This window comes from Haliaeetus albicilla, chromosome 13, assembly GCF_947461875.1.
Source record: "Haliaeetus albicilla chromosome 13, bHalAlb1.1, whole genome shotgun sequence".
In the NCBI taxonomy this organism is placed as follows: Eukaryota; Metazoa; Chordata; class Aves; order Accipitriformes; family Accipitridae; genus Haliaeetus; species Haliaeetus albicilla.
In genome coordinates, this window is record NC_091495.1 from 34,512,655 (window position 1) to 34,528,829 (window position 16,175).

The 16,175-nt window shown below is 43.3% G+C and overlaps 1 protein-coding gene across 1 annotated transcript in view; it reads right to left on the reverse strand.

Annotated features, from left to right (window-relative positions):
* Positions 1–16,175, reverse strand: part of PGBD5 (piggyBac transposable element derived 5) — a 73,786-nt gene that overhangs the window by 8,928 nt on the left and 48,683 nt on the right. The window contains exons 4-6 of the mRNA XM_069800772.1: positions 13,567–13,747; positions 6,572–6,769; positions 533–638 (exon numbers count right to left, since the gene is read on the reverse strand). Coding sequence (XP_069656873.1) covers positions 533–638; positions 6,572–6,769; positions 13,567–13,747 — 485 coding nt within the window. The remainder of the gene's footprint in view (positions 1–532; positions 639–6,571; positions 6,770–13,566; positions 13,748–16,175) is intronic.

A 16,175-nucleotide genomic window follows, 5' to 3' on the forward strand; every position in this document is an offset into this window, starting at 1 on the left:
AGATCTACATTCTGCTCTCCCAGATCATCTAGATCAGCTTTACATCCACAACTGAACCATCCTTTTCTTCTGGCTCCAGGTGACACAAATATCACAGGACAGATAATCACCTAAACACCACCTGCTGATAGAGGTGGAGAGCTGAGCTAGCTTGCGAGATTTGTGGGGCTGGTAGACCCTTGTTGAATTCTCTATTTAGCCTTAATTTGATGCGGCCAAGAACATCAGCCTGCTGGCTCAACTTCCCAACACTTCTTAAAAGTTATTTACAAGATAAGAACATAAGTCCCAATTTTTTTTTGACTTGTGGATGGGTAGATAGAGCCAAAACAACTCTAGCAATACAGCTCCTGCCCTTGTGCAGAGCCAGCTTCAGATCTTTGACTGAAACAGGAGTTTTGTCAGAAATTAATTCCACGAAAGCAGGATTGGGCCCTCAGCTGCAGCTCAACATGGAGAACTCAAACATTGTAGCAACAGAGAAGGAGTGAAAGAAATACAAACGCACAGGCACGCTCATATTCTTACTTACTTGCTGTATTTGTCATCGTATTTGCAGATATAGCTAAGGTGAGCAGCAAAGGCTTCAACTGCCAACGGGCATGGAATTTCTCCGCTTTTTCTCTTAATTATAACTCCTGCATCAATTAGAAACATAACAGTTTTAAATCCACATCATAGGTCTAGCAATTAGAAGATACAGTTTCTATATATGGTTTATTATAAAATAAACCTTATTGACAGTTTCTGCCCTAAAACTGGGAAGTTATCTGTAACAGAGATGCTAGTTTCATTATTTTTTTTCATTGGTTGTACATTGAGCAAGTGGAAGGGGAAGAAGAGGGATGATTTTTCAGCTGGAAATGAAAAGCGTTAGACACAAACACTTTTACCATCTGTTCAGAAAAAACCCATACATTGCCATAGTCCCCCAGCAGCCCCCTGCAGCCAGGATTAGTCTCTCCTCTGTTGGTTCACAAGGAGTTGTGGTCACCTCTAGAGCTGTGACTTGCTATTTTATGCTTTGAGTTCCGAAGGTCCCGAACGAGTCCTCTGAAATTAAATCCTTTGCTTATCTCCACCCATGGGGGCCAAGAGCAACAGTACCTCCACTCTATTGGGTGCGAATTGACAAAGAAAAGAAAATACAGTAAGAAGGAGCCAACTGGCTAAACCCAGTCAAGACAGCGGTGATGCTGGTGGGTGAGTTGAAAGAGCCGCAACCACAATATCTTTGAAATGAGAAACAGGCTGATTTGCTGCAGTAGAGAGCCAGAGCTCAGATGTACGCTTAGGTTGCTCAGTGGAGCTAAGCACACATTTCTCTGCCTGCAAGTGATGTTTCCTGCCCTGCCTGGTCAGCTGGCTAGGTAATTCAGCTCACCACGGGGGATGATCATCCTGCCTACTGCAGAAATCTCTGGTAAAAGGCAACAAGTTCCCTGCAGCTACCTGCCAACCACTCTCGGCACAAAGATGTGGTGCCTAGAGCAGGTTACTCCAAGAACGGGCCCCATTCCCTCACGTGGTGCATCTTTGACCTTGCCTTCTCCAACACTACAGCAGTATTTACGAGTCCAACGCTCTCTCAAGAAACTCCCCTAGCTCTTCTCTGATTTATTGCTCCCGTCCTCCACGTTTTCCCTAGCTGGGGCGGGGGGAGCTCCTTGTAGGAGGGAAGGATGAGTAAAACAAACTTATAGCATAGGAGTCTGTTCCCTAACTTTTGACTTTATGTCCCTGCAGGGTTTGATGGTCAGCTCTCCAGGGTATGGACCACCTCTTGCTCCACGTCTATGGCACACTGTCTAGTGAGGATCCCTGCTCTCTCCCAGGCACAATGCTATTTTTCTCCGGGTCTAGAGAAGCACAGACTTGGTCGCATCCTTTCTCAGCATTGTTTCAGTACAGGTACAATTCTGGGCTTTCTCATTTCTCAAGCCTTCAAACTCTCATTGCCTTCCTTCTGCTAACTCTTTTACAGTCATCCCTAAAATGCTCCTCACGTTTTGATTACAGACTTCACCATTTCATTCCTTCAGCTGGAAGTCTCATTCCATCCATTATCTCTGTCAAGCCCCCTGTGCTTTCCTAGCTGGCAGGCTCTATTTTGAAGCAAGACTTATGACACATACTAAATGTCATGTTACAGCTGAGCCATGCAGCAATTTATTTGGGGTCTTTAAAGTCTGATTTTTCAAGAGTCCAAAATGATATCACCTCTAAATTGTTCAATACACTCTCCTTTCACCTCTGCCTACCCAAGCTGAGTGTAACTGTAGCCCAAGGGGAGGGGAAAAAAACCAATCAAATAAATAAATCCTTCATTACATTCACATACTTATTATAATGCTTTTTTTATCCTTTTAATGAGTCCTAGAAAAATCTGGCCAGCATGAGGTAAAAAGGGCTGATATACCACCAGCCTGCTGCATCAGTGCTGCAAAATCATTTGCTGTCCCACCTGGGCAGGTCAGGAAGGGTAAGGATGTTCCTGGTGCCAGCATTTTACAACAAAATCCCCTTCTTTCTCCTCTTTCTCTCCTCTCTTCCCCTTCCCTTCCTTTGGAGGATTTATATTTCCTTTGCATTTGCTTTGTATTCACAATCCTTAAAAAAAAGCATTGCGGTAGCAGCCATGTGGGTACCCTCTCATTTTCTATCGTATTCCACGTAACATTCCTCTCTTTTGAGAATATAAATTGCTTTATAGGCAGATTATTTTTACAGCCTTTCCTAGGCTTGTTTCATAGCCATAGGCCACCTCTCCAGGGAAGACAACTGCCAGAGCCGGGTCGTTCCTAGCTGCGGGTCTCTGTGGCAAGCGGTCCCAAGCCAGCTGACTCACCGGCACCATCCGATGAGCTATTTCCCCTCCTGGTCCTCCCCCAGCATCGCTCTGTTCCCATCCCTGGCAGCACTCCAGGGAACACACCGCCTGCGCTGCAGCCGCGGCCTGCCTTTGCCTGCGTGCTGGAAGGGGTGCTGGCTGCCGGCTTCCATGCTGCCACTGTGGATGGGCATCAGCTTTTGGGTTTGGGGTTTTTTTTACCATTTTTTTGTAGTTTTTAAGCTGTATGCTCGTCAAGCAAAGCTTGGGAAATACCACCCCAAATGAAACAAGCAGAAAGATAAAGGGGTATATTAGTTTGTTTCCCCAAAACCCTTATTATAAGCCAATCTGTGATTTTTAGGAGCTAGAATCATGTTTTTTAAAAAATGGAGCCTCAGTAATACTAGCACCTTGGCAAACACTGAGATTGCATAACATAATATAACCGAGGGGGCACTGCATGTTCCAAGTGCTATATGGCTTTTCATCAGGACTTAGATTTGTTACAGTTCTTTATCAGAATTGCAGACAGTCAGCACTGTACAAAGTCTAATGTTCCAGGTCTTCCCATCAGAGTCCTCTGGCCCCATCCCCATTCTCACCATACTTGGACACAACCCCCTGAACGTAAGGGTCACAAAGGACACATGGTTAAAACCCTAAGCTTCCCTGTCCTAAAACATACTTTATAACATTATACTTCTTTCCCCAGTCTTTCCAGTCCTGGGCCAATCTCACAAGCTGATTTTTTCAGGAAACTAGACTGTCACTGGACACTCCTCACTCCAGCTTCTCCTGGGCTAAGAACTACACAGGGACTTACACAACTGCTTCATACACCTGCGATGCCACCACAACATCTCCCATCTTCTCCCAAGTCACTTGTGAGATGCCGACAAGGCATTTGCAGCTCTTTAGTCCTTGCATATGTGACCCAAGCTTTGTTTTCCATCCTTAGCTATTGTACATTTAGCTTTTAAGTAGAGCTGGTTGGTGAAGAGCAGCTGTGAAAGCTCTTCTCGGAAAGCAGCTACTTCTTAAAAAAATCTTGGGTTCAACAAGTTTTTGCTAAAGATGTCATTCTGGTCATCCTGCTGTGCAGCAAGTGAGGTTGCTGCCTGCTCCATCCTGCTTCATGTGGAATATAGAAAAGATTGTAGTTATTTCTAGAATATATTAATGGAGATGCTGGGAAAGTGGGCACCAGATCTAGAGTGGAAAACCAAAAACGCAGCCTTGTCCCACAGATGGGGAGTACATACATAACCTGCTTTAGAATCAGGGTAACTTTTTACTTTCTGGGGGTCCCAATCTCTTTTGGCTTCTCAGTTCTTCTGTAATACAGGCACAAGGAAAAATTAAACTCAAGTTAAAGCTTATGGGAAATTAAAAACCCCAATGAATTTTGTTCTAGGCAGAAACTTCATACTGGATAGCAGAGTAAGCAGGACATTTTTGCAAGACTAAAGGAATAAGACTCATGCTTTAACATCTGAGATGATGTATTATGGCATGTTGGTTCAAAACATCCATAATAAATAACCTGCTGCACCTAAGAATAGTATTCATAGATCAGCTCTGACAAGTGTACTGCCCTCCTGGTGCCTCTGGCTTGGGTGGGATTTGCACTCCTAGTACAGGCAAGATCTACCTTCTCGACTTTCCTTTAAATTGCAATAGCTCATTATTAGCTACATCCACCTCTTTTCTCATCCTAAGTTTTGTTTGGACCATCTCTTGCTTTCTGTTTTTAAGGTTTTCTCTTCACAGCCTCCTCCACCCCCGTCAACATTTACGCTCAACCAAGTGCAAACACCCACCATGCATTGCCAGGCAATCCCACTGGTACCAGTCTCTGTCCAACTACCCGGCGTGGGTTTTATTCCCCTTTGTCCCTACCTCCTCTCCCATCTAAGACATATGCTCAGCAGCTCGGTGCTACAGGCTTGCCTCAAGGAGCATGGATTCCTCCTCTTCCTCCTCTATATTTGCATGCCTTAGAGGAGACTTTGGTGGTCCAGCTTCAAGTTGGTTTAAACCAGCTTTGCTGCACTGCCTTCAGAGATGCCAAATTAGAGGCAGGCAATCTGGTCTTCTGCCTTCCTACCGAGTCTCCATCTGTTCCCAGCTCTCCACTAGAGACTCTCTTTTCCCCTAGCACCACTCTTTAAAAAGCTGGTCTCTGTTTTCTGCTCTGATTCACGGTGAACTATGATGTCAACTGTCCCAGCCAGCATTTGGTGAGCAATGTGTTGGGCAGGTCTTGCCCATCACACAAAGGTCCTCATCACTGGACGTTAAGTTACCTCACACAGGCAACCCACAATCCCATCTATGCCAAAACAGACCCAAGGTCAATCACAAGCACAACAGCTCACAGCTCCGTGTGCTGCTTGTAAAGGACGCTGCCAGGGCAGAATCTGCTTTCTCTCCTTCTTTTAACGGGGCTGTTAACACTGATGTTTACAAACAGTATTTTTCTAGTAATACTTATGAATTATAACCAAATGGTCCAAGCTAGCCTATAAAACCCAGGTGACATGCAGTGATAACTCTCGTCCAGTTAGTGCAGTCGAATAATCTAAATCCAGCAAAGCGCACAAGGGGAACAGCACAAATCCTGATGGTGAAGGCCCCTCATGGGGAGCAACACTGCTCCAGGGACTGGCTTCAGCAGGGTCCCCAAAGTGTCCTATCTCCTTCACGTACATATTTTCAGCATTTGTGCTCAGACACCAGTCCACCTGAGTCACCAAGTCTTCGTTCTGCTGGTGTGCCCAGCAGAATTCTTTGGGATCAGCCATGCTTTGCTAAGGTAATGAGCCTTCTGGCAAAGCATTGAACAACACACAAAGTCAACTTCTCAGCTTACCATACAGTAATTCAAGGCCTTAACTTTGCTTCTGTAGCCTGTACACATGAGAGAGTCACTCAGGATTCAGGACATGAGTGTACCAAGATGCCTTTGAATTGGTGGCTTTACATTTAAAGGTTTAGGTTATTCTTATTTGTCTCAGGCAGCTATACATAAATCTGAATAATAAAAATGAAAAGAAACTGAAACAATTTTTTCACTTGAGGACGAATTTCAAAGAGCCAGTTAATCATACTGCATCTTACAAAAGTTTCCAAACCTTCCTAAAACTATCTGTATACTTTCAAAAAGGAAAAGATTTCAGTATCAAGAAGGTCTTGCAATTATTTGAACTATCCAAGTTATTTGTTTTGGTTTCTTTTCATCAACTGCTAAAACCAATTTAACATACAGCAGGAAGCCTTAATCGTATTCACTTCTGGCAAAAAGACATTTGTTTGTGACTAAGTTTTTACTGGATAAGATAAATTAATTGTAGGATCTGCTCAGAGTTCTAAGTACACCATGACATTTATTAATTTTTCTGTAGCAGCAATCCTACAAGATGCTTTGCAAATGGGTTATACAACAACCATCTTCCCTGCTCTGACCATCAGTAAAGATATAATCTTTATACCTAAAAGGATACTGCCTCCACCAGCTCAGGCAAAGGAGGCTGCATTAGCAGTAGGCTTTTAACCTTTGTATGGGAAAAAAGAATAGCTGTAGGAGGACACAAAAGGGAAGTAATCACTACTGCTACTGTTTATCTAGGATATTATGATCAAGCTCTTTGTTCAGGCTTATTATCAAACTCTGACTCATTTTGCCTTGTCACATAAAGCACATGCACTTTTGAGATGAGCAGTAGGAATGTCGCTTACCTTGTTGAACCGGTGAATAGGCATTGGTCAGAAAACGAAAGTGCCCTTTATTGTACCAGCAGATCAAGGACATGTTTCCCTTCATTCTTATTCTGTACTGTCCTCTGGACTGGGGAGTTTCAGGGTTGTTCAGCATGGATGGAGGTAGGCCTGTGCAGTCACTCTTCCTGGTGCTCAGCAACCCACAGCAGTAAATCTCTGCATGTGAACAAAAACATTCCATATCAGCGAGCCATTGCACGGACCCAGAAAGCAAGAGTAGTGGAGCAAGTCTGAATGACCTGACTAGAGGAAGAGCTTGTCCTACAACTTTCTCATCCAACAGATACATTAGCCAACTGTCCTCCTGTAATACCAAAGATTCGTGTCCTACATGAATGTGTCTGGAAACTGAGACAAGTGCAGAAAGCCTGCTCTCTTGGTGAAAGGTACTGACACCTCCTGCACAGTCATGATGAAATGACAGGGAAAAGAATTCAGGGTATCTTGCTAACAATAACATCTATAATCTGTGTAATGGTCTTCACAAGCTTAAAATTGGACTGAAAAAACCCACTGACAGTGATATGTATTATGGAACAAATCAGAATTTATGATGCAAGAGAGTCTTGATGTTTAACAAAGAGAATAAATCGTGGAGGGAGCGGGGAGGTAGGGAAAGCTATAGCATCTTAGATGTTAGCTGAAATAAATTCTCCTACATGACTCCCATGATGCTTTTAATCACACTATACATAGCTGACAAACTCTGGTTTAATCTACTGCTTCACTGTGCTGCCCAGTTCTTGAGTTTCACCTCACTGCTCCTTGCACCTGCATCATCTGGTTAGTTAAGGAAATGCTGCTTAAGCAATTAAGAACCACTGAAACCACTAGTTGATTTAAAAAACGCATGTGCCCGAAGGATGGAGAAGATGGAAATACAAGTTCAATGAAAACAGATTTTAGGAAAAGGAGATAAACCAAACAGTGCCCTAGCTGAGTGAGCACTGATCTTGTCCTGCACAGACATCAGAGGCTCCACAGGCAACACATTCTGCTGTTCACAGCTTCTTGGCCTTTTCGTACATGAAAGAGGCAATGAATAAAATCTAACACCACAAAAAATGCCTCAATGCAGCCAGGTGGGCACAAACATTAATAACGACAATGCTTGAATTTGTCATTAGACTGTGAAATAACAATGGCCTGTTTCTGTTAGTCCAAGAGAAGATCTTCTTGATCAAATTAATTGAACTCAAGGAAATCTTGGATGGAAAGTTCCTCGGTCTCCCCAGATTAACCCACCCGAGTGGAAAACAACGATGGGCATGGAAGCAGGTGACATCTGTGCACATCTTTCATATGAGGCTGGTGGTAGTTGAGAGCTCATCTGTCAGCTAAGTCTGATCAAATTTTTCATTGTGCTGAATTTCGCACATTGCATAACTGGATATCCTTACAGGGGAAATGCTAAGTCAGACTACAGCGTCTGGCTTCCCCTGAGCGCGTTACCTCTGTTCTTGGGTTTCCATTTATGTGGCTCTTCTGCCTCTGTCTTTCTGGAATGACCGAAGCTTTTAAGTGTAGGTGCAGCCTTTGTCCTTGGTTCTCATAGCGCCTGGCATGGTGACCATCTCCTCAACAGCTCACAGATACTACAGGAATACTAATATGATAATTGCTAATACTATAGATTGGTCCAGTTGCTATGGGTGGGTCTACAGGGAGGTAAGGCTCTTTCATCAGAAATTTAAGACACTTATGTCAGAAGAAGGTCAACCAACACAGCAATAGGGCAACTTCATTCTGAAGGAGTAAATCTGCACTCCATCAGTTATTTCTAATTCATATATCAGTCCCTGGAAATCTGTACATTCCTTCCACAAAAGACAATGAGAAAAGCCTGATGGCAACAGGCTTACAATCAATATAGGAGAAACTGCACCTCCAGTGGAAGGCTTTTTTTAAATCTTTTCTTGCTAAGAGGAACACAAACAGTGTAGGTCACATACCTGCAAACTTTGGCATTAACATAGCAAACTTTTAGAAAGCTTTTTTCTAGCCAATATTAAGATCTTCCTGCTCTGATAACAAACAAGCCTGAGAAGAATTTCCTTAGCTGTCTAAAGTTTATGACTCACTGAAGGGTGATACTTACTCTCTCCAGGAGACTGCAATGGTTTAAAACCAAGCTAATAACTACATTATTGTGCTAGAGCTTCAAAATAGCAACAGCCATCTCTGAGATCCCTTAATAATTAATTGTAGCCTTTCCTTTAGCTCAGGCGATAAGCCTGCAGAAAGCTTCCAGCAGATGCTTCACTCCTCATACAGAATAATGGGAACCATTTCCTCTCTCAGGAACACACTGTGTAACGTTCCTGCTGTATAGCCTAGAAAAGTGCAGCACTTCTGCAGATTTACTAGCATCTCTCATCATGGATGATGCCCTTAATCTGTAAAGTTTTTTAAAACCACCCAGTTACTATAGCAATAGACGCAATAAAAATTATGCCCATCTGGCTCAATGAAGTTTTTGTGTGTAATTAAATCGGAATCACAACAGGTGTTTGCCACATATACAGGAATTGGTGGAGACAGGTTGTCCTCCCCTGGCCTTCTTAAACTCTAACTGCAATATAAATGCCTGCACCTAAACTAGCTTAGCAAAGATGAGGAAATGTGGTGTAGTCACCCAAGATTCATTCCCAGGGTCTCCAGGTCCTGCAGAGCTTCTGCTGAAGCCTGCTTCACCACGTATTCATTACCACCATTTGCAAAGGCAGCCACGCTCGAGCTAGTTCAGGCAAAAATACACATTCTGCAATCATTTATCCTGGATGCAGTGCTGGGTCAAGTCAGAGCTAGGGCAACGGGGGATCCTGTTGTGGGAAGGAGATGAGAGCTTGCTTTAGTCCATGTGCTGGAGTTGCAGGATCCTGCAAAGCTTGTGGGAGTGCCATGGTTGCCCAGGCTGGCAACTCCTGCAGCTTTGCCAACCCCTGTGGCTTTGCCAACCTCTGCGGCTTTGCGGGACAGAGCCAGCTGATCCAACTGGTTCAAGAAAGCACAAAAGGGACTTTCGGGGATCATATGTTTAAGGGAAGCATGGGACACAGGGCTTTAGGAGGTGCTGTCCTCTGTAATGGAAAACACTAATGCTTAGAGGAGGAAAAAGGGATATGCACTATGAATGAATGTCACAGCAAATAATGACAGCTGTCTGCTGGCAGAACAGAGAATTTGGGACATTTCAGTGCAGGTTTCCAGTTCTATTCAGAGGCCAGAGAAAGAAACGCTTTGTATGTCCCCTGAAAAATAAAAAAGAGGTCTATTCAGGTTTTGGGTTTTGAAAAAGATCAAAGTGACTTGTCTTATTTTCTGAAGTTTTCTCAGCTCTGGGTATCTTCACAGATCTTAGAATTATGTTCACCAGCATCCCTTTATATTACTAGGCACTTATTCTTTCCTGTGGTACAGTGAAGGTGCTACACAGCAGGCTTTCAATAAAGAACACTGTGGGTTTTGCAGTAATGCCTGTGTGGGTTAGGGTTAGGAAAAGCAAACGATAGTTAAGGTTCCACGAAAGTCTTCACAGGATCACAGGATCCTATAGATTAAAGGATAATTCAGGTTAGAATGCAACTCAGGAGGTCTCTAGTCCCATCCCTGCTCAGAGTAGGGTCAGCTCTGAGGTCAGAGCGCTGCTCAGGGCTTTATCTTGTCTGGTTTTGAAAACCTCCAAGGACAGAGACTGCACAACCTGTCTGGGCACCTTGCTCCACTGCCCTCAGGAAAAACCTTACATCTAGTCTGAACTTCTTTTGTTTCAGCTTATGTCTGTTGTATTTCGTCCTTCCATGATGCACCACCGTGAAGAGCCAGCTCCATTCTCTCGATAACCTCCCTAGGGTAGCGTAAGGCTGCTGTTGGGTCCCCCCAAAGCCTTCTCTTCCCAGGCTGAACAAGCACAGTTCCCTCCCCATAGCAGAGCATGTGGTCCAGCCCCTGGTCAGGTTGGTGGCCTTCTGCTGAACTTACTCCAGTTTATCAATGCCTTTCCTGTATTGTGGGGGAGTGTTGTGCAAAACTGTGCTAAGTAGGAGGCAATAATCACCTCCCTCGACCTACAGGCTACCCTCCTGTTAACACAGCCCGCGGTAGTGCTGACCATCTTTGCTGCCAGGGCACGTTGCTGAGTCATGTTTGACTTGTTGGCTACCAAGACCCCAGGTTCTTTTCATCAAGAATTCTGAGAGGAACTAATACATTTTTAGTGGGTGCCTCTTTCTAGATTTTCCAGAATTCCCTTTAGTTCCCTTAAATATCAGTTTAGGTTCCCCAAAAGTTTACAGTTTCTAAGCATTGGTTTATTTAAATCTCCCCCTATTTCTCTGTTGATAGTGTCCCCCGCCAACATAAAGCAGTTAAGGTCAATACTGATTGCTTTTTGTTTTCAGTTCTCAATGGGATCTTTCTACCACTGATCCTGCTGTAGCCCAGAAACTATACTTTCTTGAACGAGAAAAGTAAATTCGTCAGTTTAAGAATGGGTCTTGAACTGTCATGAGCACCTGAGCATAGATGCTTTTCAACAGGCTCTCATGACACTTCTTGGTCATGGTGTGGCCCTGTTCAGATTTAGTTGGCTAAGCCACATACCAAAAAAAGCATTAAGGTCATAGCTGAGGGTGACTGTGGGATACATTAGGAGAGATCTCTCTGCTGAGTCCAGGCTTCTCTGCCTGCTTGTCCCCAAACATACTGCTAATGCAGTAGGATCCCAGCAAGTGCTGGCAATACATTAGCCGCTTTGCGGTAGAGTCAATAAACACCATCATCTCCTCCGGGGCTCTTAGTGAGTTCATCACTACTTGACATCTCTAGCATCTCACCTCTCCCAGCGTCTCATAGGCCTTCCAGTTCAACATCCCCCTGCAAAACCTCTGAGCTAGCTCCTAGTAACTCATGGCAGACACAGACAATCCCATGGCCTTAGTAAACAGAAACAATTTCACATTCTCCTTGTGATCTTCTTTATATAGGAGTGCCACACTATTTTGCAAAGCCAATAAACCTGCTAGCTTACTGTCGTCGTCCCCCACCCACCCCACAGCTTCACTCCTAGGGAGGTGATGGTGTGTACCACATCTGAAATTTAATTTTGGAAGCAGCTGTCAAATATCATAAAAAGTCTCATGAAGCCATATAACAAATCATGAAGCAAACTGAAATCTCAGTATAGCATTAGCCTATTTGATCAGATAGTAAGTCAAAAAACATGCTTTAAAAAGACATTACTGAATTTGCTACCTGCTAGAAACTGTTAATTTGAATGATCTGTTCAGTGTAAAGACCATGAATAATTCACCTCTGTGAACAATCGGACTTATCTGTAAGTAATAAACACTCAGCTCGTTTAGTAGCCCTGCATCTTTTTCACTGGGGTTATGGACCAACTGGGTCATGCCATTTTGTCTTTATCCTGCCCCAGCTGAGCATAAAGCTCAAGTTTTTGTCTGTCAGTCTTTACATTTAAACCTGACACACCTCGGGTACTAGGAGCATGTGGGTTATCCTCTACCTTTTTTTGAACCCGCATTTTGCATCATTGCTTTGGTAGTCTTAAAAATGTAATGCTTATAATCAGCTGTGAAAAGAGTCATTTACTAAAGAACAGTCTCTGCTCAGAGGAAAAACTCCAGTACACTATAAATATGCTTGACTTCTTTCCCATTTGGCTATTTGCAGCATTTGGGAAACCATGACTCTTTTGTGAGAATATGGCAGTATTCCACTGTACCCTGTGAGCTTCCAGCTTACCTAAAATAATATAGGAGCTAAGTCCTGCATGGAGCTCAACAGAGACAGCCCTCAGTGCCAGCACAGTCTAAAATGCTCCGCTACAGCACTGGTGCAGCTCACTGGCGTTCTTATTCTAAATGAGAATCAAGATATTGTCTCAATTCCCAGTCTTTCCCCCCGCTTTGGGCCATGTTTCATTAATATAATGCTTTAGGTGGGTTTAATTTTCGCAATGCCTAAAAGCCATGCCAAAAGCAAAGCTTGGTCGTCAGTGGTGTGTTGAAAAGGGAAATGGCCCCGTAGCCTTCTTGTATGTGATGCATAATGGCAGCCTCCAGTCTTACTGCTACGAAGGACCTATTCTACACACCACACCGAGTCTGAAAGGCCATGCTGACTGAAGAATGAGTGGAGAGTTACATTGAGATGACTTAAAACTGTTAAGAGTGCAGGAGCCTGTAATTCAAGGGGAGTCACAAGTCCTCAGCATTTCTGAAAGCGAAGTAACATGTGGCTTTTCCACACCCAACATGAGGGAGCATTTGACACAGAGGATGACCTGGGATTACTCTCTGCACTAGCAAGAAACTGGCTGGGAGAGCCATATCGACAGACATTTTGCTGGCAAGTGTGTTTTTGCTAATGTAGAGTTTATTATGCTTTCAAAACTAAAAACTGCCCTCCCAAAGCATGTTGATACCAGCAACTAAAGCAAACCTTGCTAAGGCTTTTGCAATGCCATAAAATGTCATCTAGAGAAGTCACATCTTTAACAGGTATTAAAACCAGCAAGGACTTATAAGACACACCTTTAAAGATTCATGCCATCCCTAACTTTCACCACGGGAACAGAAAAATCACAGGCAGCTAGGAAATCCCTTGAAAAGTCCCCCAGGCCATATAGGAGATTAGACCTCACGTTTCTATGGCAAAGAACAAAAGCAAGGGCTTTAATAACCTTATTTAATATGTTTTTACATCCTCATTTTGAGCTTCAAGAAGGCTTGAAGAGGAAGATTTAAAAAGCAACTTAGAAAGCCCTCTGTATAGTACCTTCTCATGAATGAGAACTTTTCTTAGAGATGACCAACTTATCTACAGAAGGAATTGAAATATCAGTGAAGTCTTTTGGGAGGTTTTTTTAATTCAGTGGCAGGAGGCCTCTAGGTCTGTCATCAGTAAAACCCAGTGAGTCACCCGATACACACCTTGCTTCTCAAATTCTTCAAAGAGATTCAGGCTGGTAATGCTTGGGCCAGTGAAGATGATGTAGTTCTTCCCAGAGGCGTTCTGACAAAGGCTTTTGGCCACCATACTGTGAAGCTGCGGTTTGTTCTTCAAAGCATCCAGCCCGTCAGCACCACTCCCTTCTTTGAGGTGGACATAAATCTTAAACAAGAAATGGTAAGAAAAGTCAGAAGGTTATAAGGAATCCAGAGGGAGCAGATGCAATTGCTAACATACCTGCTCAGCTCAACTGGAGACAAGCTGAGAATGAAGGCAGCAGATACTTTTTACAAACTGCTAATTAATCTAAAGTCCCTTTCAAGGGGCTGTTACTTTAAAACCACCTCAGGTTAGCTGGCACAGCTACTGATAAATACCACGTCCTTTGCCTCAGCTTAAGGGCTTCCTGAGGTCCTTGTCACTGTTGTGCAGTTTGAAGATTGTTTGCTTGGCAAGAAAAGACTCCAGTCATAACTGAGATTATGTGTTGTACTGAATCTGCATAGGCTTCAATGCTGCCAGCAAAAGGAGAGCATGGGAACTTCAGTTTCAAGAAAGGCCCCTACAAGATGACCAGAAGGAAATGGCCCATTAGCTTCACTGCAGTAATGTGCAGTTTTATTTCTGTTGGCAGCAACCCCTAGGCTGTGATGCAAGTGTGTGTGCACCCCCATAAATGAGAGGAGCCAGCAATACACATACCCAACCAGCCAGAACATCCTCACCAAACTCGCCAGGCACAGAGCTAATTCTTAGATCCTTTACTTAGACCACAATTTGGAGACAACCCACCAAACCAGACTGAGCCAGGAAGCAGGATACAGCACGATATGCTGCTGTTAATAGAGAACTGCCTGGCTCATTTGTAGCAGGCTGCAGTAGCTTTAGCGTGTATCCTGCTGCAGTACAGTCCACATTGCTATGCATTTCAAGAGAGCTGTCACCATCATCTGTAGCATCTGTAGGTGGACATACATGTTTGTGTTAGAGTGCAGGAACATTTATCCCTTAGTAATGTGACTATAATTAACCAAACACCGTCCCACCAACTGAAAGAGCACTGAAGTAAAGCTATTGCTTCATTCCTACAAGTGATCCCTCTAGAAGAGGAGTCTTCTGCATTGTCATGCAGAAGGAGAGAACACATCACCCTTCTTTTGTACACAAGCCTTTGATTTTATTTCACTGACAGTATTTTACAAGCATAACTTTCACCAGAGTTGAACACCTATTAAAATCAACTAGGCATCTGACCTTCATCTTGTTCTAAAAGTCAGCAGAAATAACCTGCTGGAAAGAGAAAGGAGAAGAAGCAGACACTGTGCTCAGTCACTCAAACACCCATGGAGCTTGTAAAGATTTAAAACCACACACAAATGCAAATTTTCTGAAAAATTTGCTCAGGCCTGCCTTCACGACTTTGGCTCTGAAATACTCAAGTCTTTTAGGAATTCCAGAAAATTTTACCTGTCAGAGAAAAAGCTGAAACTTGCTCAGTACTTAGGAGCAGGGAAAAGGATTTTTGCCTTGTCTGTTGGAGTGATGGATCCACAACGAGCTTTTCTTAAACTTGTTTGAGACTTCAACCATCCAGAACATACAGCATTGCTTTCCTGTATATGCACCTGTTTCACTTACCAACACACTCCTTCATAAAGCAAAGTTCATCACAATGCTCAGAGAACAAAAATGTTCATATTTACAGTAGCACTCCCAGTAATTTATCTCAATGATCTTAGAGAAGAAAAAAATTCAATTAAACAGCTTCTCCCTATTTTAGATGGTGTATCTCCTAGCACTGGTATTCTAGGCATATTAATGTAATATTCCCTAGCAATTCATGCACCGTAGAACAGACCCCAGAGGAGTGTGTTATGTAGGAAATCTCTGAGAAATGAGACATAATTTGTATTTTGAAGTAACTGACATGCTAAACAAAGATGTTGGTTCAAGGCGAATGCACACTAATTCCAAAAAGAAGTACAGCATATATAAAAGAAAGTCTTAAATATACATTATTTATCTTAAAAAAAAATAATCTCTATTTTGATAGAAACAGTTTCCAGATGAGGACAAAGGCAGGAATGTTTGTAGACTCCCTGATCGTGCTCCACTCACTTTTGACAGCTGTCAAATTTGTGCTTTCCCCAATGCTAAGGCTGAGGACTAGCTAATTATGATAAGTCATTTAGGTTATTAATTAGGGCTCCAGAGAGCAGCTTAACAGTGGAACGCATACAAAGGGCAGCCTGTTCCAAATTTACAGAAAAGGTATTTCATGATTATGGGCATCGAAATTAAGATTAGGGTACTAGTATGACAGCACAGAGACCACACATCAAGCCCTTAAAATCTACAGACAAAGCAGTGGAGACAAAAGATGCAGACACATTAGTTTTGACCTTGGACTCCCACTTGAGCTGAAAACAAAGCAGGAACCTCTAAGTCTAGGAAAGTGTCTTACACCTTCCCTCCCCTACTGCAGTAAGTCTTAGCCAACCAAGAGTCTCTCCTGCTCCATGCTCACTTCGTGTTCCCCATAGAGTATCCCCCAAGAGATGAGACAGTCTGCTGGTGAGTCAATTGGTCC